This window comes from Schistocerca americana, chromosome 2 (assembly GCF_021461395.2).
Source record: "Schistocerca americana isolate TAMUIC-IGC-003095 chromosome 2, iqSchAmer2.1, whole genome shotgun sequence".
Lineage (NCBI taxonomy): Eukaryota > Metazoa > Arthropoda > Insecta > Orthoptera > Acrididae > Schistocerca > Schistocerca americana.
In genome coordinates, this window is record NC_060120.1 from 100,403,795 (window position 1) to 100,424,167 (window position 20,373).

The 20,373-nt window shown below is 44.3% G+C and overlaps 1 protein-coding gene across 1 annotated transcript in view; it reads right to left on the reverse strand.

Annotated features, from left to right (window-relative positions):
- The window catches only part of LOC124593808 (ras-related and estrogen-regulated growth inhibitor-like), a 128,597-nt gene that overhangs the window by 98,711 nt on the left and 9,513 nt on the right, over nt 1–20,373 (reverse strand). Inside the window, exon 2 of the mRNA XM_047132155.1 lies at nt 8,538–8,630. Coding sequence (XP_046988111.1) covers nt 8,538–8,619 — 82 coding nt within the window. The 5' untranslated portion in view covers nt 8,620–8,630. The remainder of the gene's footprint in view (nt 1–8,537; nt 8,631–20,373) is intronic.

Below are 20,373 nucleotides of genomic sequence, written 5' to 3' on the forward strand. Positions count from 1 at the left end.
GGACCGACGAAGCTCATTTCACGCTCTGAGGGTCCGTCAACGCCCACACCTCCAGAATTTGGGGTACCAAAAATCCTAGAACTGTCGTGGAAACTCCATTGCACGATGAGAAAGTCACGGTATGGGTTGGATTTACCACATCTACCGTTATCGGACCTTTTTTCTTCGAGGAAATGTGTGATTCTGGTTTTGTAACTGCTACCGTGACGGTTGAGAGGCACGCCGATATGTTACAGAATCGCATCATCCCCAGCCTGGCTGATAAACAACTGCTGGAACGTACGATGTTTATGCAGTACGCCGCTGCACCCCATACTGCTAGACGCGTGAAAGATCTCTTGCGCGCATCGTTTGGTGATGATCGTGTGCTCAACAGCCACTTTCGTCATGCTTGGCCTCCCAGATCCCCAGAACTCAGTCCGTGCGATTATTGGCCTTGGGGTTACCTGAAGTCGCAAGTGTATCGTGATCGACCGACATCTCTAGAGATGCTGAAAGACAACATACGACGCCAATGCCTCACCATGACCCCGGACATGCTTCACAGTGCTGATCACAACATTATCCCTCGACTACAGCTATTGTTGAGGAATGATGGTGGACATATTGAGCATTCCTGTAAAGAACATCATCTTTGCTTTGTCTTACTTTGTTATGCTAATTATTGCTATTCTGATCAGATGAAGCGCCATCTGTCGGAAATTTTTTGTACATTTGTATTTTTTTGGTTCTAATAAAACCCCACGTCATTCCAAGCATGTGTGTCAATTTGTACCGCTCTATCTACATTATTCCGTGATTTATTCAGTTTTCAAATTTATACTGACTTTTTGATCACCCGGTAGTTCTAAGTTCTAGCGGACTGATGACCTCAGATGTTAAGTCCCATAATGTTTAGAGCGATTTGAACTTTTTTTTGAACACGTAGTAAAACTAGCGACCCTGTACATGTTGGACAAACAAAGAGAGAGTAGTGTTTTAGGGAAGAGTACCTCCAGGTTCACAGAGCGCTTGTATACCGTAGTTGTAGAGGTTTACGGAAGACACGTGGTATGGGCGAGGTGCCAGGAGGAGGCCCCCGGGCCAGCGTTGCTGGAAGCGTCCGCCGTGTTGTGGACGGCGGTCGGCAGGAAGCAGCAGGTGGCGGCTTGGCAGAGGCTCAAGTGTGGCTCTGGGGCGGGCCGCGCCGCATAGTCTCCCATTCACGCGAATAAGCGCCTCGTGCCTAATTCCCGGCGTGCAGCAAAGTCCTTGACAATGATCGTTCATCTCAATGTCGCTGCTACCATTTGGAACGTAATTTATTATTACTTCTGAAAATGGCAGTTACGTAGAGGAAAAAAGGTGCAACATCCTCAAGGACAAGATCATTTTATTGTTTAGTGTGGTGACTGGTTGTTCATGACAGTAGCAGTATATGATAACGAATGAAACAGGCATGTCACAGTAAAGGGTGCCAAGACAGTCGCATCAAAAGACATTGTGCCTCCTCTGGTGGTAACGCAGACGTCTATTCTCGCATGCAAACGACTATAAAGGTGACTGCGGTAGATTGTCCGAGGCATGGTTCTTGATTGGCCTGGAGAACGACTGAGTTCCCTCTTCCTTAAGTCCCTTACGTGTTCAATTGGCGAGAGATCTGGCGATCTTCCTGGTCAGAGCTGTGGTTGTACACTACGAAGAGCGCTTTGCGTCACAGCAACCGTCTGTTGACGTGCGTTGTCCTGCTGAAAAAGCACATTTCTTTCCTGCTGAAGAAATGGCAGTAGAGCGGGTATGCTGGAATAGGCAGCTCGACAGGTCTGCCTCATAAACGTGTTCGTCATTCGCATGCAAACAGAACCTATTCTTATCATTTAACAGAACAATGTGCCAATCCAATTCGCAGTCAACTCTTTCATGACACCGCAGTAACTGTGCTTTGATGGCGTCACATACTGTGGTAAACGGGCCTGAGACACATGTGATCTTGTCCTGCTTCAAGCAGACGGTTCCCAGTGATTCCTGATGACACAGCAAGTGGAATAAATGCTCTGATCTTGTCCGCGGATGGTGTTCGGTTGGACGCTGCTGTTCGCACAGTGAGTCTGTGCTACGCGGGCGCCCAGAAGCTAGTCAACAGGTGTGGGAATTTTCCACAGACCACTGTTGAAAGCTGTACCGCACCACCGATACTTTATGCCCAACATGGGCAGCCATTCCTCGATACATCCATAGATGTTTCCCTAGGCAGACACTTTTCACTTTTGAACTCAGCACAGCAGTTGTCTGCAGACGACTGATCGTCTATGACAGTGACAAATGAATCATTAACACTACAGACTCTATGTATGCAGAAACTATACCCTGGAGCCACAGACTACCGTCCCTGAGAGTGTTGCAATTCCGGCAGTGTATCAAGCGAGAAGATGCAAACGATGTCCTGCGAACTACGTACGAAGAGCAGCAAGCGGATTCCATTTTCTTAGGTCTCCAGAAAGCGCTTGGCACAGTGTCCCACTACACGTTGTTAAAGATGGGTCGTGCATATGCGGAATAGCTTCCAAGGTATGTGAGGGGCTCGAAACCTTCTTAAGTGATAAATTCCAGTGCGTTGTCTTGAACGGTGAGTGCTCATCAGAGACAAGAATATTTGAAGAAGTTTATAAGGATCGCCTTTGTTCTCTCTATACATAAATGATATATAGTCCCCTAGAACTTAGAACTACTTAAACCTAACCTAGGTAAGGACATCACACACATCCATTCCCGAGGCAGGATTCGAACTTGCGACCATAGCGGTCGCACGGTTCCAGACTGAAGCGCCTAAAACCGCTCGGCCACATCGTCCGGCTAACAATCTAAAGTCCAATTATTGTATCTGCCACCGTTTCTTCACAAACAATGTTCTTATGGCGTGATTTCGCTTTTCCCGGGTTTTTGATACTAAACAAAAATAAACAAATAAAAATAAATATTTAATTACTCACCTCCCTCTTTAAACTTTAGAATGCTGCAGCTAGTTTCGTCTCTTTAAATTTATTTACTACCAAAAAACACAGTTTCTCTCAATCGAATTCCATATGCCGACCTCTCATTCAAAAACGGTACATATCCTGCTAAATCGGCTGTGTTTACTCGATGCAAATCTACTAGCCTCATCCGTAAACACTTTGTTCATATTAATAGGGCAAAGCATTGTCGAGATATCAGCTTTTGAATTTTCATAAATTTACAATTTTTGAAACAACAGTAACTTCTAAACTATTAGATATTTTTGTGGCATGTCTAGATAATTTAGCTTTACATATTTTTCTGTCCATGAGTGCCAACTTGCACCTCTGTGTCAGTCTTAGTTCTTTTTTTATCAGTTTTTCTCTGGCATATAAATTCCTCCAAGCACGAAAACACGGCCATACGCGCCCCTGCCAAGCTTCTCCGAGGGGTTTTTCCCTAAGCGCTAGCCACTCGTCATGGCCCCATAACAACCGACGGCCACGTGCTCTGCGGCGGGAAACTGCCGCTCTAAACTCCCGCCACAGCTTGTACGCTCACAGCCACCACCTCTCCTCCCCTTGCCATCCAAATACTGGCAATCAAAATTTTATTCACCACCGGGATTAGAACCGGCTTCCTGCCGACTCGAGTGCCACCGCACACCCCTGTGTTAGCGACCTCGACTACGAAGGCCGCAAGGGCGCACTGCTCTAGTGTGTGGGCGCCCTCAGTTCGGATTAAAAGGAAGAGAGTGAACCAACTCAGAGGCAGCTTTGCTCGATCAAAAGGCGGGTGTTACGCAGATACTTTGTGAATTCAAAGTGGGGTCCTTGGAGGGAATACGACGTTCTTTGCCAAACGCTGTTTAGAAAACTTAGAGAATCATTTGAGCCTGACACCGGAACGATTCCAAAGAGGCCAACGTCCATTTCTCGTAGCGATCGAGAAGACGAGGTAAAATAAATTAGGGCTCGACTAGAGGCATGTAGACAATCGTTATTCCGTTGTTCCATTTGCGAGTGGAACAGTTTCTCCCAGCGTATTTCCCGATCGAACAGTCCACAGGTGTACTGCCATCCACTGTGTCTTATGGACGCAGAGAGCGGAGGGAACGGGTTGTGGAATGAGGGGATATAACTTAGCCGCTCCCCCTCAGGAGTTCAGTTCGTCAACACACTTGACGATGGCTGCTTGTCTGATCGTCAAAATATTGTGCCCGTTGGACACAGTGGACTGGCAGTACACCTGTGGACTGTTCGATCAGGAAATAGAATTATTAATAATTGTTCAAGGTACGCTCCTCAACGCACCTAATGGGGCCTTGCGGAATATGTACGTAGAAGTCGATGTAGATAAAGAAACAGTACTTGGGAAACCACATGAAGGGTGGAAACACAACCAGGGCAAAGCGGAGCGAAACTTTTCAAAAACTAGAGCTACTGCAAGCCGACTAACGTGCGCGCGCAGATGATATGCTGTATGGCCAAAATACGGCAGCAAACGTAGAAAATATTCAGCAAACGGCATCAGACATAGAAACCATACAGCGATTGAAAAATAAAAATGAATTATAAAACTATTCACACAATACATTATTTCGAACCAAACAGACCACATGTAGTAACGTTTTGTAATGTTTTGTAACGGTGCTAATTTCGCAAGTTTTAGAATAAAGAAAAACCACAAATAATGGTGATACTGTCGCTGAAACCAATCTGGAGAGGAAAGTGATCAAAAGTGTTTTCTTCACAAAAAAAAAGGTTCAAATGGCTCTGAGCACTATGGGACTTAACACCTATGGTCATCAGTCCCCTAGAACTCAAAAGTACTTGAACCTAACTAACCTAAGGACATCACGCAACACCCAGTCATCACGAGGCAGAGAAAATCCCTGACTCCGCCGGGGATCGAACCCGGGAACCCGGGCGCGGGATGTTTTCTTCAAGGCGGACTCACAATTCTATATTGTTATCATGCAATCACGGACATGCAGAGAAGTTTCCAGTTTACGATAAACGGAAGTAAGTGAAAATTAAAAAATAACGAGAAACTGCTAATCTCACCAGCCCCATCAAACCCATATTGGAAAGAGGACGACCCAATTGAACAGAATTCTAAGATCAAACCACTCAGTTTGACAATGTCTTTCTCAAACAGATCTTGGTGAAACGTAAAACTCACGTTCCAGAAGATATGTAAATCCAATCACCTTGCGAACCATAGTTAACCATTTAGATGTGCAAATATTAAACCAAACACGCTACAGAACACCGTAGATAAAAAGAACAGGAAGAGTAAGACACATGGAAATTACTCAAATTACATTTGATTATTTGAGGCTTGTAACTTAGTTTTTCAGTTCTTCTGGAAGTTTCTTGAAAATGAAACATGCTGAATAATACACACTTTTTCGGTAAATTGCATTGGATGTGTTATCCAAGAGGAAATAGTTTTCCGGCCAGTTTCCACTGGTTGGATGTCGCAGTTTCTTCTGAATGCGACCATATTGTCAACACAAGTACACAAGGATGCGAGGCAGAGTGCTGAGACATGTGAACAACGGCCTGCAAGAAGCTCTCGATTTGACACCGTATATCCGTCTGACCACCCTTTTGTAGGCTAGGAGCGTTATTGGCGAATGCATGGAGTTTCATCAGAATGTAATTTGACTGTCGACAACAAAGTGGAAGAAACGAAATTAAGCAGGCGATCATGTTTGTCACAGAGAGCTGAAGACAGCAGCATTCTCGTAGCTAATTTTTTGCTGCCAAAATAACGAAATGTTACCATGGCATGTTGCACTTACAGTCGCACCAGCGTTATACTTGGGGGCATGAATACATTTACTTCTATAATATGAAATACATTAATTAGGGAAGACGTTAATACAGACATACGAACTTCAGGTTACATTGATAATGTACATGTTTCTAAATCGCATTTGCAAGAATTTACACTGCTACCTGCGAACTTCACTAGCAACAATAGAAAGGCAGTTAGTCTCTTGCCTCCTGCTACTCTGTCCAGTCACATTCATGCGAACATCGCCTATATTGGACGTCAACTTGCAATACCACCTACAGACGGCAGGTGGCAGAGATTGAAGTGGGGAGTATATAAAGCCTGTCAGAGTGAAGCGGAAAACAATACAGTGGTTGTCGTAATGCAGAAACGGAGCGATTTATCTGACTTCCAAAAGGTATGATCAAATGGTGCAAATGGCTCTGAGCACTATGGGACTTAACTTCTGAGGTCATCAGTCCCCTGGAACTTAGAACTACTTAAACCTAACTAACCTAAGGACATCACACACATCCATGCCCAAGGCAGGATTCGAACCTACGACTGGAGCGGTTCGCGTGGTTCCAGACTGTAGCGCCTAGAACCACTGGCCACTCCGGCCTGCTAAGGTATGATCATTGGCTTTCAAGCCAAGGGTGGAAACATTTCCGAAACGGCTAAGTTTGTTGACTGCTCGCGTGCCGAGGTGGTAAAAGTATACCATTCATGGCAAAATGGCGCTATCCAATATTTACAGTCTACACCCTTCATCTACTTTCCCAAGGTGGCTTCCGTCGACTCCACCTCCCGGATGATGCCCTCTCTCCCTCCATTTATCCCTCCTATCAACTCCGATCCTCACCTTCCCCGTCTTTCCTCTGTCCTTTCCCCAGGCTTCCTCTTCACCCCTTCCTTCCTGTTTTTTCCCCACCTACTGTCTCTCTGCCTCCCTTCTCTCCCCCGAGTACTTTCTGCTCTCCCCACCACTGCCTTTCCCACTCCTTCTCGCGTCCGCCCAGCCCCTCCTCTTCTATGTCCCCTCCCTCCATCAGCGTCCCATTTTTTGTTTTCCTCTCCTCCCCCCCTTTTCCCTCTCATAGATCCGGGTCCTCCCCCACCCCCACCCCCCATCTGCCGCCGTGTCATCTGTATAGTGCTGTTATAAGTGAGTGTTCAGTGTTGTGCGTCCCTTGTCAATGTTGCGGACAGCCGCCATACTGTCGCTAGTTGTGTTTATTATCTCGTGCGACAGGAAACCAGACTGTCGCCGTGTTTTTTAATTGTGCCTGTCTACTTCTTGTGTATCTCCATTTGCATTGTCACCACAGTGTTTTTATATTTTAAATTCCACAGCTTTCCGCCATGTTTTCAGGTTTTTACAGCGTCACCGTTTTATCACCAGTTTTTCTAGTTTGTTTCTATTCTCATTATGTTTTTTAACTTTTCTGTAGGCTGTAGAGCAGAATATTACGTTGCTGCCCCCGCCCCCTCTGGGGGGTGGGGGATCGAAATCCAATAAAGAAAAAGAAAACTATCCAATACCGACGTTGAGGCAGCTGTGGTGATCCAAAGGGGTGAAAGGCGACTCTGGAGATGTGTACGGGCTCATAGGTGTGCAACTATTGAGCAGCTGACTACCCAGCTGAACCAGGGGGCTGCCAACATTGTCTCCTCAACGACCGTTTAGCTAACGTTGCTGCCTATGGGTCTCCGCAACAGGCGCCTGGTTCATGCACCCGTCCTGACCACTGTTCGTCGGCGACGCCCAGCCCAGTGCCCAAGAAAACTGTATCCGCCACACTACCGTAATTCCCAATAGTATAATGTAACTCATATTAGTTATGTCAATACCAGTGTCTTCATTATAAAAATAATCTCCGTTGTCTGTAACGAACATGATGGCTTGCTTACTTTCATTTCTTACATTCAGTGGCGATAGGTGGCCATTTCGGAAGAATCATATTTTGTCCTCCATCTGACTGAAGACCGTTGGCGTGTACGGCCCTGCAACAATTGCGAGAACGGTCTAGGCCGGAGGAGGGAGCGTTATCGTGGCATTTCCTGGGTGATTTCGTTGTTCTGGAAGGCTCAATGGATCAACTTAAGTATCCTCCATCTGTGGACAATGTCCTCTCCCATATGCGGTTTACCTTCCTCACCACGGTGGCATCTACCAGCAGAACAATCCAACGTGTCACCCGGCTCACAGTATACGTGCTTGATTCGAAGAACACCACGATGAGTTTATGGCACTCCCCTGGCTACCAACCCCATCCCCTCGCACGCCCCACCCGATTTAATCACAATGGAGAATCTGTGGGACCATCTAGGTCGGGCTATTCGCGGTATGGGTCTTCAATCGTGAAACTTAGCGCAACTGGCCGGCACTAGAGTCGATATGGCTCCGCATCCCTGTCAGTAACTTCTAGAACCTCATTGACACTGCCGGCCGCGGTGGTCTAGCGCTTCTAGGCGCTCAGTCCGGAACCGCGCGACTACTACGGTCGCTGGTTCGAATCCTGCCTCGGGCATGGATGTGTCTGATGTACTTAGGTTGGTTAGATTTAAGTAGTTCTAAGTTCTAGGGGACTGATGACCACAGCAGTTAAGTCCCATAGTGCTCAGAGCCAGCCTCATTGACACTCTGCCTGCACGTACACGCTGCAAAAGGTGACTGCAACGTGTAAGAGTTTACCTCCCTGTCGTCAGAAGGGTGCAGAACGCCTCACTGTTAGTAAGTTTGTATCATAGACATTACACTCACCGGGCGGCCTACTTACCAGACTTCCCGACGTTGGTCTGCCCCAGGACTGCTAACCTCACACGAGGTGTGCTTGCACTCTTCTCTTCAGTAGTCTTCATTCTGGTGGGTTCTGGAACAAGAAGCATTTTTCAGAAGAATACTTGAAGCTAATACTCGGCATCTAATGCAAATACTCACAGAAATGAGACTTTTATTTGTTATGTAACTCGTTGCATTATTCGAGTCTTTACATGATAATTAATTTGAGGCCAATTTATAGAGAAAAGCGCAGTGGAAACTCCCTTAATTTAGTTGGATACCATAGGTGCAAATTTGATGGACAAGAATAAAGATGACAAACAGATAAAAGTGATTGTGTCATCCAAGGTAGGTAGGGCTCCTATAGAAGCAATTGTAAAACTAAGTAAAGGAATACACTGATCGTGGTACAATAATATAGAAAAATGCATGGGTAAAAGTGAAAGCAAATTGAAACTGTATTTTGTTGAAGTTGGCGGTTTATTGATTGAAGTCGTTACTTGGTGGCTCTCTGTGTCGTTATAATTCACTGAAATGTCTCATGTCCTAAGGGACAGTAGCATGGAAAAACTGCACTATGGAAGGCACGCGTGTAGTATGTATAAATCGCCTCAACGTTACCAGATCGTTCTTTTACTGGAGTAGTGATCGTACATTGACTGGTGGTATAGCTTGATGGCGGATGTACTGTGACACAAGCGGGGTTATAGCGCGGACTGGTAGCTCGTACTTGATGGATACAGCCTTATGTTTCGGGGAATGCAGAGCTCAAAGTGAAGAGAACATAGTACCGTCACAAGGAAATCTTTTGGCTACCAATGTCTGCATTATCACCGTAAATAGTGTCTCAGAAATATGTCTCATTGTCTTTGGAAGTCCAGTCGCTATGGGGTCGAATTGGGGGATGAAAGCTATTGTGGAAATACTTCATTAAGGAAACATTTTTGAAGGTAAATCTACGAAAATGTGTATTTGGCTTCTCCATTAGAAATAAATTTAAAAAATGCGCATTTCAGTGTTCTCGGAAATTCAACCCGAAAAGGGGAGAAGTAGGGGGTTAAATGTTTTATAAAATATTTCGTTGTGAAAGCATTTTTAGAGCTAAACCTTTGAAATTGGTACTTGGCTTCTCAGTTAGAAATGAAATACGCGTTTCACTGATTTTGGGAATTCAACCGCTAAGGGCGTGGAATAGGGTCTGAGTTATTCACTGGGTCATCACCGCCAACATCAAACCGCCAAAGATAGAAACTTGAAATTTGGAGAGGTTGTCGAGCTTATATTTCAGGCATCGCTTAAGAAAGAAATGTTCGAAATTCCACTCCTAACGGTGTGAAATCAATCACTAAGGAGGTAAAATACTATGTGAAAGTCTATGAAAACTGGTATTTGATTTCTCGGTTAGAAATTAAAGAAAGACGTCTTTCACTGTTGTAGGAAATTCAGCCGCTAAGGCGGTGAAATAGGGGATGGAAATTTTTAAGAAAATATTGTCTTATATTAAAGAAACTTAAAGCTAACTCTCTAAACGTTGGTATTCGACTTCTCAGTTAGATATAAAGAAATATGTGTTACGGGATGAAAGTTTCTATGAAAATATTACCATAAGAACACAAAAGGCATGACTAACAAAAACCTTAGGTTAGAAGTACATTCGGAAAAGATCTTGCTTCTGTGGCCGTAATTAGCGAGAAAAGTTAAGAAGTTGTTGAAATTTGTGAACAACATAAAAAGTCGATTAAAGGAAAATGAAGTATGTGCGAAGCATTCAGTCGCCGCGAGGGAAGCAGCGGGTGCTAAGCTAGTGCTAGTACAATAAGTCGATTATGACCAAGTCGATAGTAAAACACATTGGTCCAGAAAAGAGTCGATGAACGGGGTGTGGTGAGGTTAGCTTTCTCTCTAGACCAAAAACGTAGTATTCAGATCGACGAAGTTCGAAAAGTTGTAACGAAGACGAAGTTATGGTGAGAAACATCGAGTATCGACGAGTTGTTGTCTGACGTCAGTAGGTACGGTAATAAGGTGTACCTGAGTAGAGAATCGTCTTTCAGCTATACACAGTGCAGGGTGGGAAGAAACCTTGCATTATTAGCAGTGCGCAAATCCTGTTGAATGATTAACCTGAGTTATTCAGTGTTCATACATCTACACCTACACATACGGAATCATAAACAGTCCGAAAAGTTTGTGTGTTGCAGGGTAGGATACGCTGAGAAACAATTGTTAAGAAAACATTCCATACAATGCACCGTTTCTGATTTAGTTAGCACCGAAGTTAGCCAATCAGGCCGTTACGAGCGCAAATTAAAGCGCCCCCGCCAGATACAATAATTACTGGCAGTCGGTCTAACAGCGCAGGAGACTGCTCGGGTTCGATCTTACCATCACTTTTGTTCGGTTTTAGGAAACCAGACCAACAACATGTTTGACAACATCTTCTCTGGCGGGCTGCTTGAGTTCGCGCGTGCAGCAGCTTAATTGGCTAACTTACATGCTAATTAACACGGAATTTTTTCTTAGCAATTATTTCTCAGCACAACCTACTCTCCATCACCATTACAAGTTTTTCAGACTTTCCGACCACCCTGTGTATACTCTGCAAGCCACTATACAGTGGATGGCAAAGGGTATTTCATAAAATTATTAACAATATTATGAGCTACTGCACGAGAGTACTGAGAGAGGACAAAATGTCAATTCTGCAGTCAACGCCATACTCCGCAGCAGTCAAACACTAAGACAGCGAAGCTACCTGTACCAGCGACCTCTGTGTTACCCGAGTGTAAAACTTTGGTCTCCGAGTGCAAAATTGCAGCGTGCCTGGATATTCACGCAGTCTGCATCATTCGCCATGTGGCACTCAGACAAAACATTTTCCCGACCTGTAAATGACTTAGGATTATTCACCATGTTTAAATTGTAAGCGTTATTTCATGAACTATAAGAATAAGTGAAGCCGAGAATTATCTGATCAGCACGCGAAAGCAATATTTTATTAGGTGACACCTACGAACCAGAATAATTAATTCCTTCGCGAAAATAGTGTCAGAAAAATTAATGCTCCAAATACTTAGTGTGCTTTGTATCTTTACTGATACATCCCGAAGGAAATTGACAAAGCATTTGCTACACTATTCTCAAAAAATGCATTATCAGTTACCTCGCACGTTTATCCGTCTTGTCAAATTAAACAACATGTAGCACCCATAAGTGCTGATAAATTTCCTGAAACGATATATTTAGTGGTATTTTGAAGGTAAAGCACCCAGAAGAAATGATGGGCTGTCACCTCAGCGGTAGATATACATGGTGGTCCATTGATCGTGACCGGGCCAAATATCTCACGAAATAAGCGTCAAACGAAAAAACTACAAAGACGAAACTTCTCTAGCTTGAAGGGAGAAACCAAATGGCGCAGTGGTTGGCCCGCTAGATGGCGCTGTCATAGATCAAACGGATATCAACTGCGTTTTTTAAATAGGAACCCCCATTTTTATTACATATTCGTGTAGTACGTATAAAATAAGAATGTTTTAGTTGGACCACTTTTTTCGCTTTGTGATAGATGGCGCTGTAATAGTCACAAACATATGGCCAACGATTTTAGACGGACAGTTGGTAACAGGTAGGTTTATTAAATTAAAATACAGAACGTAGGTACGTTTGACCATTGTATTTCGGTTTTTTGCGATGTGATACACGTACCTTCGTGAACTTTTCATTTCTGAGAACGCATGCTGTCACAGGGTAATTACCTGTAAATACCACATTAATGCAATAAACGCTCAAAATGATGTCCGTCAACCTCAATGCATTTGGCAATAAGAGTAACGACATTCCTCTCAACAGCGAGTAGTTCGCCATCCGTAATGTTCGCAAGTGCATTGACAACGCGCTGACGCATGTTGTCAGGCGTTGTCGGTGGATCACGATAGCAAATATCGTTCAACTTTGCCCACAGAAAGAAATTCGAGGACGTCAGATCCGATGAACGTGTGGGTCATGGGATGGTGCTTCGATGACTAGTTCACCCGTCATGAAATATGGTATTCAATACCGCTTCAACCACACGCGAGCTATTTGCCGGACATCCATCATGTTGGAAGTACATCGCCATTCTGTCATGCATTGGTAACATCGGTAGAACATTACGTAGGAAATGAGTATACATTGCACCATTTAGATTGCCATCCATAAAATGGGGGCGAATTATCCTTCCTCCCATAATGCCGCACCATACATTAACCCGCCAAGGTCGCTGATGTTCCTCTTGAAGCAGTCGTCGTGTATTTCGCGTGACCCAATAGTGCATATTATGCCGGTTTACGTTACCGCTGTTGGTGAATGACGCTTCGTCGCTAAATAGAACGCGTGCGAAAAATCTGTCATCGTCCCGCAGTTTTTCTTGTGCCCAGTGGCAGAAATGTACACGACGTTCAAAATCGTCGCCATGCAATTCCTGGTGCATAGAAATATGGTACGGGTGCAATCGATGTTGCTGTAGCATTCTCAACATCGACGTTTTTGAGATTCACGATTCTCGCGCAATTTGTCTGCTGTTGATGTGTGAATTAGCCACGACAGCAGCTAAAACACCTACTTGGGCATGATCGTTTGTTGCAGGTCGTGGTTGACGTTTCACATGTGGCTGAACACTTCCTGTTTCCTTAAATAACTATACGGCGAACGGTCCGGCAACTTGGATGATGTCGTCCAGGATACCGAGCAGGATACGCAGCACACGCCAGTTGGGCATTTTGATCACAATATCCATACATCAACAAAATATCGGCCTTTCCCGCAATTGGTAAACTGTCCATTTTAACACGCGTAATGTATCACGAAGCAAATACTGTCCGTACTGGCGGAATGTTACGTGATACCACGTACTTATAGGTTTGTGACTATTACAGCGGAAAAGGTGGTCCAACTAAAAAATTCATATTTCTTTACGTACTACACGAATATGTAATAAAAAATGGGGGTTCCTATTAAAAAAAACGCAGGTGACAACCGTTTGACCTATGGCAGCGCCATCTAGCGGGCCAACCATGGCGCCATCTGGTTTCCCCCTTCAAGCTAGACGAGTTTCGTTCTTTGTAGTTTTTTTGTTTGATGCTTATTTCGTGAGATATTTGGCCCGGTCTCTATCAATGGACCATTCTGAATAAACGGTTAGAGTTGCAGTTCCCTGTTGTAGGTAGAACGGTGTTCACTAGTGCTGATCCTGTTTAAGTTTTGTTACCAGGACTGGTAGGCATGAACAGTGTCGGAGGTGGAGTGGTTACAGTGAAGGACACGGAGATGTCCAGTACTCCTGTGAGACAGCGTTATGAACACCAGACAGAGTTTGAAAGGGGCAACGCTGTGGGTCTCCACCTGATAGGCTGGTCGAATCGTCCAATATACACACTTGTTGAGCATTCGGATGTAACAGTTTCTCGATGTTGGTCTCTGTGGACACGTGAGGGCACGCGTTCTCGTCGTCAAGGTACCAGCCGACCACGTGTGATCCCACAAGAGTGATCATCAGCCCCCTTGGTGATTCTCGAGATGAGCGGGCCATGTGCCTGCAGCCCGTTAGACACTCTCCCTGCCCTCATAATCTCCTACACGAACACGACACTGCACTACCGCAGACACCCATTACAATCGCCTACACTTTACCGGGTGATCAAAAAGTCAATACAAATTTGAAACCTGAATGAATCACGGAATAATGTAGTTAGAGAGGTACAAATTGACACACATGCTTGGGATGACACGGGGTTTTATTAGAACCAAAAAATACAAAGGTTCAAAAAATTTCCGACAGATGGCGCTTCACCTGATCAGAATAGCAATAATTAGCATAACAAAGTAAGACAAAGCAAAGATGAGTTCTTTACAGGAAATGCTCAATATGTCCACCATCATTCCTCAACAATAGCTGTATTCAAGGAATAGTGTTGCGAACGGATCTGTAAAGCGTGTCCGGAGTTATGGTGAGGCATTGGCGGCGGATGTTGTCTTTCAGCATCCCTAGCGATGTCGGTCGATCACGATACACTTGCGACTTCAGGTAACCCCCAAGACAATAATCGCACGGACTGAGGTCTGGGGACCTGGGAGGCCAAGCATTACAAAAGTGGCGGCTCAGCACACCATCATCACCAAACGAAGAGATCTTTCATTCGTCTAGCAATATGAGGTGGAGCACCATCCTGCATAAACATCGTACGTTCCAGCAGGTGTTTATCAGCCAGGCTGGGGATGATGCGATTCCGTAATATATCGGCGAACCTCTCACCCGTCACGGTAGCAGTTGCAAAAACAGAATCGCGCATTTCCTCGAAGAAAAAAGGCCCGATAACGGTAGATGTGGTAAATCCCACCCATAGCGTGACTTTCTCGTCGTGCAGTGGAGTTTCCACGACAGTTATAGGATTTTCGGTAGCCCAGATTTTGCAGTTGTGGGCGTTGACAGACCCTCGGAGCGTGAAATGAGCTTCGTCGGTCCACAACACGTTACTCGACCAATGGTCATCTTCCGCCATCTTTTGAAACGCCCACACAGCAAATGCCCTGTGCTTCACTAAATCGCCAGGTGATGCCGATGGATTTTGTACGGATAGCATCGAAGGGTACGCCTCAATGCCAACCAAACAGTACTCTATGGAATGCCGGTGCGACGTGCGACTGCACGAGCGCTGACTTCCCCGTGAATAGACGAACCCGCTACAGTCTCCATTTCCTTCTGAACTGTCTCAACAGCATTATGCCTTGTGCCACTACGGGGTCTATCGTCTAAAAAACCTGTGGCTTCGAACTTCGAAATCATTCTCGCCACAGCGGCATTTGTCAACGAACCTTTACCCGTTCGAATCCCCTTCCTATGGAGATAGGATCGTAACGCTGAACTAGCCCATCCCCATTCTGATAATACAGCTTCACTAAAAGCGCCTTTTCAGGAAATGTCAACATGCTGCGACTGCTGGCGCATCTGATTCTCTCTCATTACAGCTCCTTTTATACACGATTGTCATGCGCAGTCACTGACGTTTTGCTGTCCAGCGCCATCTGTCGGACATTTTGTGAACTTTTTTTTTGCTCTAATAAAACCCCATGTCATTCCAAGCATGTGTGTCAGTTTTTGCCTCTCTATCTACATTATTCAGTGGTTTATTAAGTTTTCAAATTTATTCTGACTTTTTGATCACCCGGTACATTTACGCACACAGCTCTCACGTGCCTGCAGGCGTGAAGAATAGGGGAAAACTGGACCTGCCTTCGGTGTCTCCCATCCACTCATGGCTTTCCTCTTTTTCGTAAATACCTTTGGATTCAAGGTGACCACTCACTGAAAAAGCAGAAGCATTGAGTAGTCGATAGGCACAATCAAAAGAGAGAAAAGTTGCGACCTCTCGGAGTTTTCCTTTGACGATCTGAAGTAAAATGCAGAGATAGTTCAGCTGGCACCATGTAGGGGCATGTGTGTCTGTCTGTGTGTGTGTGTGTGTGTGTGTGTGTGTGTGTGTGTGTGTGTGTTTCACTCTAGCTCGTCAAAGAATAACTCTGAAAGCTGGCATGTTTTCTTTCTCTTGTGTATGCCTATCGACAACACCTAGCTTCTGCTTTTCGGTGGGTTGTCTTCTTTAATACAAAATTATTTATATTGTACAAGAAAAATCCTATGACTTCACTGTTAACCCACTTGAACAGTCAAGGAAGGCTTCCAAAACGTCCAGAACTCGACCCGAACTTGCAGCTAAAAGTGCCTGTACTGTTGTGGGAGTAGACAAAGCCTTCTAGATACAAGGCCGACGCACAGCGGCCATATTGGCATGTGACGTCACAAACTGTTGGTCATCTTATCTTTAGTCGGCAGTCCTGTTGGCGTGTACGTTGTGTTGAAAGTGTGTGCCACGTGAAACTGAAATATATTTCATACAGTATTCGCCTACAGTTCTTCGAAGTATGGGATACAAGTGTTGCATTCCCTTTTTGTCAGGGAAATTATAAATCCCAAAAAGGCATGATAGTGCACATGTTCCGATTTTTCAAGTGTGTGAAGTTGAGAAATAGCTGGATTGCAGCTATTCCCAGACAGGAATTTGTGTCTACGCATCATTCAAAGGTAAGTAAATGACAAAAAATTTATAGCGTGTTATTTGTTACCATTGCACCACATTTTCCAATTATTTTTAAAAGCAGTTATGTATCATGTACCAGTATAATTTGTTTCTTAATTCTGGACCATTGCTGCGAGGTTAATATGAAGCTGGCTGTGAAATGTCTCTCATATTTGCAACTATTGTCACACAGAATAGTTATATCAATGAGTGCGGCTCGAAAATGTTTAGTATTCCTTATCATTCCTACCAGATTATTGAGTTTCCAGTACTTTTCTACAGAATTATTTGGTTCAGTTATACATATATAGCTATTCGGAAATAATTTCAATTTGAGTATACTACCTTAGAAAATTGTTTTACTAAATTCAGTGTACGACAGATTAAGCAGTATAGAAAGCATAATTTCGAGGTAAGTGCATTGTGATTAAATTAACAGCACTCTGTGACACGAATTTCAGTCAAGGATATAGGAGAAACAATTTTTCATGTTTAAGGTTCTAAAGTTCTGGAGAAACAGGGAAATATAATTTTTTTTCGGGTTTTTTGATTTATTAAACGTTATGTCAGGAGGTGCTCCATTTCGTCGAATGATTCGAGTTTCGTGTGAGGTCAGCAAATTTTGAAGTGGAGAGGAAAATTTACGAAAATAACCGGGGAAACAAATTCTTAAATTCTGTAGGAGCTCCAGCCACTTTGTTTAAAATCGAAAACGTCTGCTTGTTGTTGCATATTGCCGATTTATTACTGCAAGAAAACATAGCTCCTGAGGTAAAAGACAGAATTTAAAATTACAGTTTGTATTCAAGCCAAGAAACGCGTATTTAAGGCAAATCGTCAAAGTAATTTTACATCTTGAAATAACATAGGGCAGTTTTGTTCACTTACTCTTGTGAACATAGTTCCGCGTAGTCAGCGCGTACACAACTTTCCCACTAGAGCGCGCCCCGCTAAGCACAACAGCGCAGGCGCAGCGCTCGTCCGTCTCCGCATTACGAGATGGCGCTGCCTTAGAGACGGACCAAATTCTGCTTCCGCCGATCCGCGTATTAATATGTAACGCAGCCAATGAGATTGCTGCTAACGTAGAACCTTTTCTCCTCATGGATCACACTCGCGCAGTGATACATGAACGCGCGAGGTATTATAACCAGTGTACAGGCCTCAGATTAGTCTGCATTTGTCTGCACTAGTCTGTACCAGTCTGCATTAGTCTGCATTAGTCTGTAGTCAAGTTTCAGTCTGCGCCTAATAAGATTATTATATTCCTGTACATAGCCATGAAGAAAAATGCGTAGACACTATATCAAGTATCAGAGATATGTGGGAATAAGATTAACGTACCAAGACCAAAGGAACTTCAGATTGTCAATTGTAAATAACATCCAGAATCAAGTTAAGTAAGGTTTATGATTGTTATTATTTTAATAAATGTGTGTGAAAGTTAATCAAGTTCTGTTTAAAGTTGGTCACCGTCAATCTGCTACTATAAGCGTGCAAGTGGCATTTCTATCGTCTGACCTAACGGCAGAAGATAAACACGCCACGATAAGACCACGAGACATATTGCTGAGACTCGCCTATTTCGCTAGAGCGACAAGTCAAATAATCTGATAGTGTGTGTACTGAAGGTCTTACAGTACGCACACCACACAGTGTTCGACAGATTAAGCAGTACAGAAAGCAGAATTTCGAGGTAAGTGCATTGTGATTAAATTAACAGCACACTGTGACACAAATTTCAGTCAAGGATATAGGAGAAACAATCTTTTCATGTTTAAGGTTCTAAAGTTCTGGAGAACAGGGAAATAGAATATTTTCTTGGGTTTTTTGATTTATTAAACATTATGTCAGGAGATGCTCCATTTCGTCGAATGATTTCAGTTTCGTGTGAGGTCAGCTAATTTTGAAGTGGAGAGGAAAATTTACGAAAATAGCCGGGGAAACAAATTCTTAAATTCTGTAGGAGTTCCAGCTGCTTTGTTTAAAATCGAAAACGTCTGCTTGTTGTTGCGTATTGCCGATTTTTTACTGCAAGAAAACTTAGCTCCTGAAGTAAAATTTAAAATTACAGTTTGTATGCAAGCCTAGAAACGCGTATTTAAGGCAAATCGTCAAAATAATTTCACATCTTGAAGTAACATAGGGCAGTTTTGTTCACTTACTTAACGCAATGATAGGGATTTCCATACTTTCATTACAACGCCATGTAGAAGACGAAAGCACGAGAATCCCTATGCGGTCTCAGCTCTAAAACTCGTAAAAGTTCGTATAGCTGCAGAGTGCTTAACAGGAGCGTTCCGATACAGACCCGGCCATCAGTATGTGACGTCACAAGTGTGCGCGCAGGCCTGTAGTCTTGGTTGTTTTGGAGTAGCTTGCTGAATGGACTCTCTCACGGTTTCTGCTCGAGACTCGTTCAGAGAGGCGGGATGACGAAGATCGGCGCAGACGGTGGCAGGTACGTGGCAAGAGGACCGCTTTGCGTCAGGAACGTGCGGCAGTCCGGCTGCGAGAGAACATCCTGTTTGTCAGCAATGGCGACCGGTCGGCAGCCGGCGCCGCGCGCACACGTGTAGACCAGCCGCCAGGGCCCTGCTGGCGTCACGTGGGTCTGCCGCGCCGCCGACCTTCGCTCCCTAAATTATGCCACCGGCGAAAGTGCGCGAAAATTCTGCTAAATTTACCGCTCCTCAGTTCGCTATGAAAAACTCGTATATTCGTGTGAAGATATATGCTTTGCTAAGAGCGTATTTCCACCTAATATAAGGGCCCATTATGCGTCACATTTTACATTCCGTTCTTTTTAATGACGACCGTCTATTTCACTAAAAGACACGTTGTGGTCAACACGCCGAGTGTTAAACGTTCCTCATGCTGTGGCGGAACTCGTGCGAATTTGTAGTTAAACTGTTTCAGTAAACAAATACATTATTAAAGGATTTCAAGTACAGCTAATTTTGATCTGTCTATGATTACCGCACTAAATACAGGGTGGCGCAGGGGAACGGGAAATTTTGAACGTTACAGTTGGCAGCACTGTAGCGCCGGCAGATGTTCGAAACTTTGCACAATTGATGTGAACGCATTGCCATGGAGAACTGGACTGGTGCGGAACGTGCAGTAGCTGTGAGAGCGTTTTACAAAAATGGTGGTAGTGCGACTGCCGCGCAGAGAACATTTCGACAGCAATACCAGCTTGGACATCATGGACGTGTCCCATCTGCGCATACGATTACAACATGGGTGCGTAATTTTGAAGAAACAGGATCTGCCTTGAAAAAGTAACCTCCAGGTGGCATTCCAACGTTACGTACCCCAGAGAACATTGCAGCTGTTAGAGCTCCAATCGAGTGAAGTCCTCGTCGCTCCGTTCGACACCATGTATCTTCGCTAGGGATTAAGCGACGAAGCTTACAAAGAATATTGCACGAATTAGACTTCCATCCCTATAAGTTGCAGATTGTGCAACACTTACATGAACGAGGCCCAGCGTCACGTATGGAGTTTAGTAGCCAGATATTGGCTAAAATCAACGAGGACGCGAATATCCTTGGTAACTTACGGATATCAGACGAAACCCATTTCCACCTGAACGGATTCGTGAACAAACAGAATTTTCGTTATTGGGCACAGGACAATCCTTGTGAGTTTCACCAGCGACCACTACATAGCGCCAAGGTCACAATATGGTGTGCTGTATCATGTCATGGTGTTATC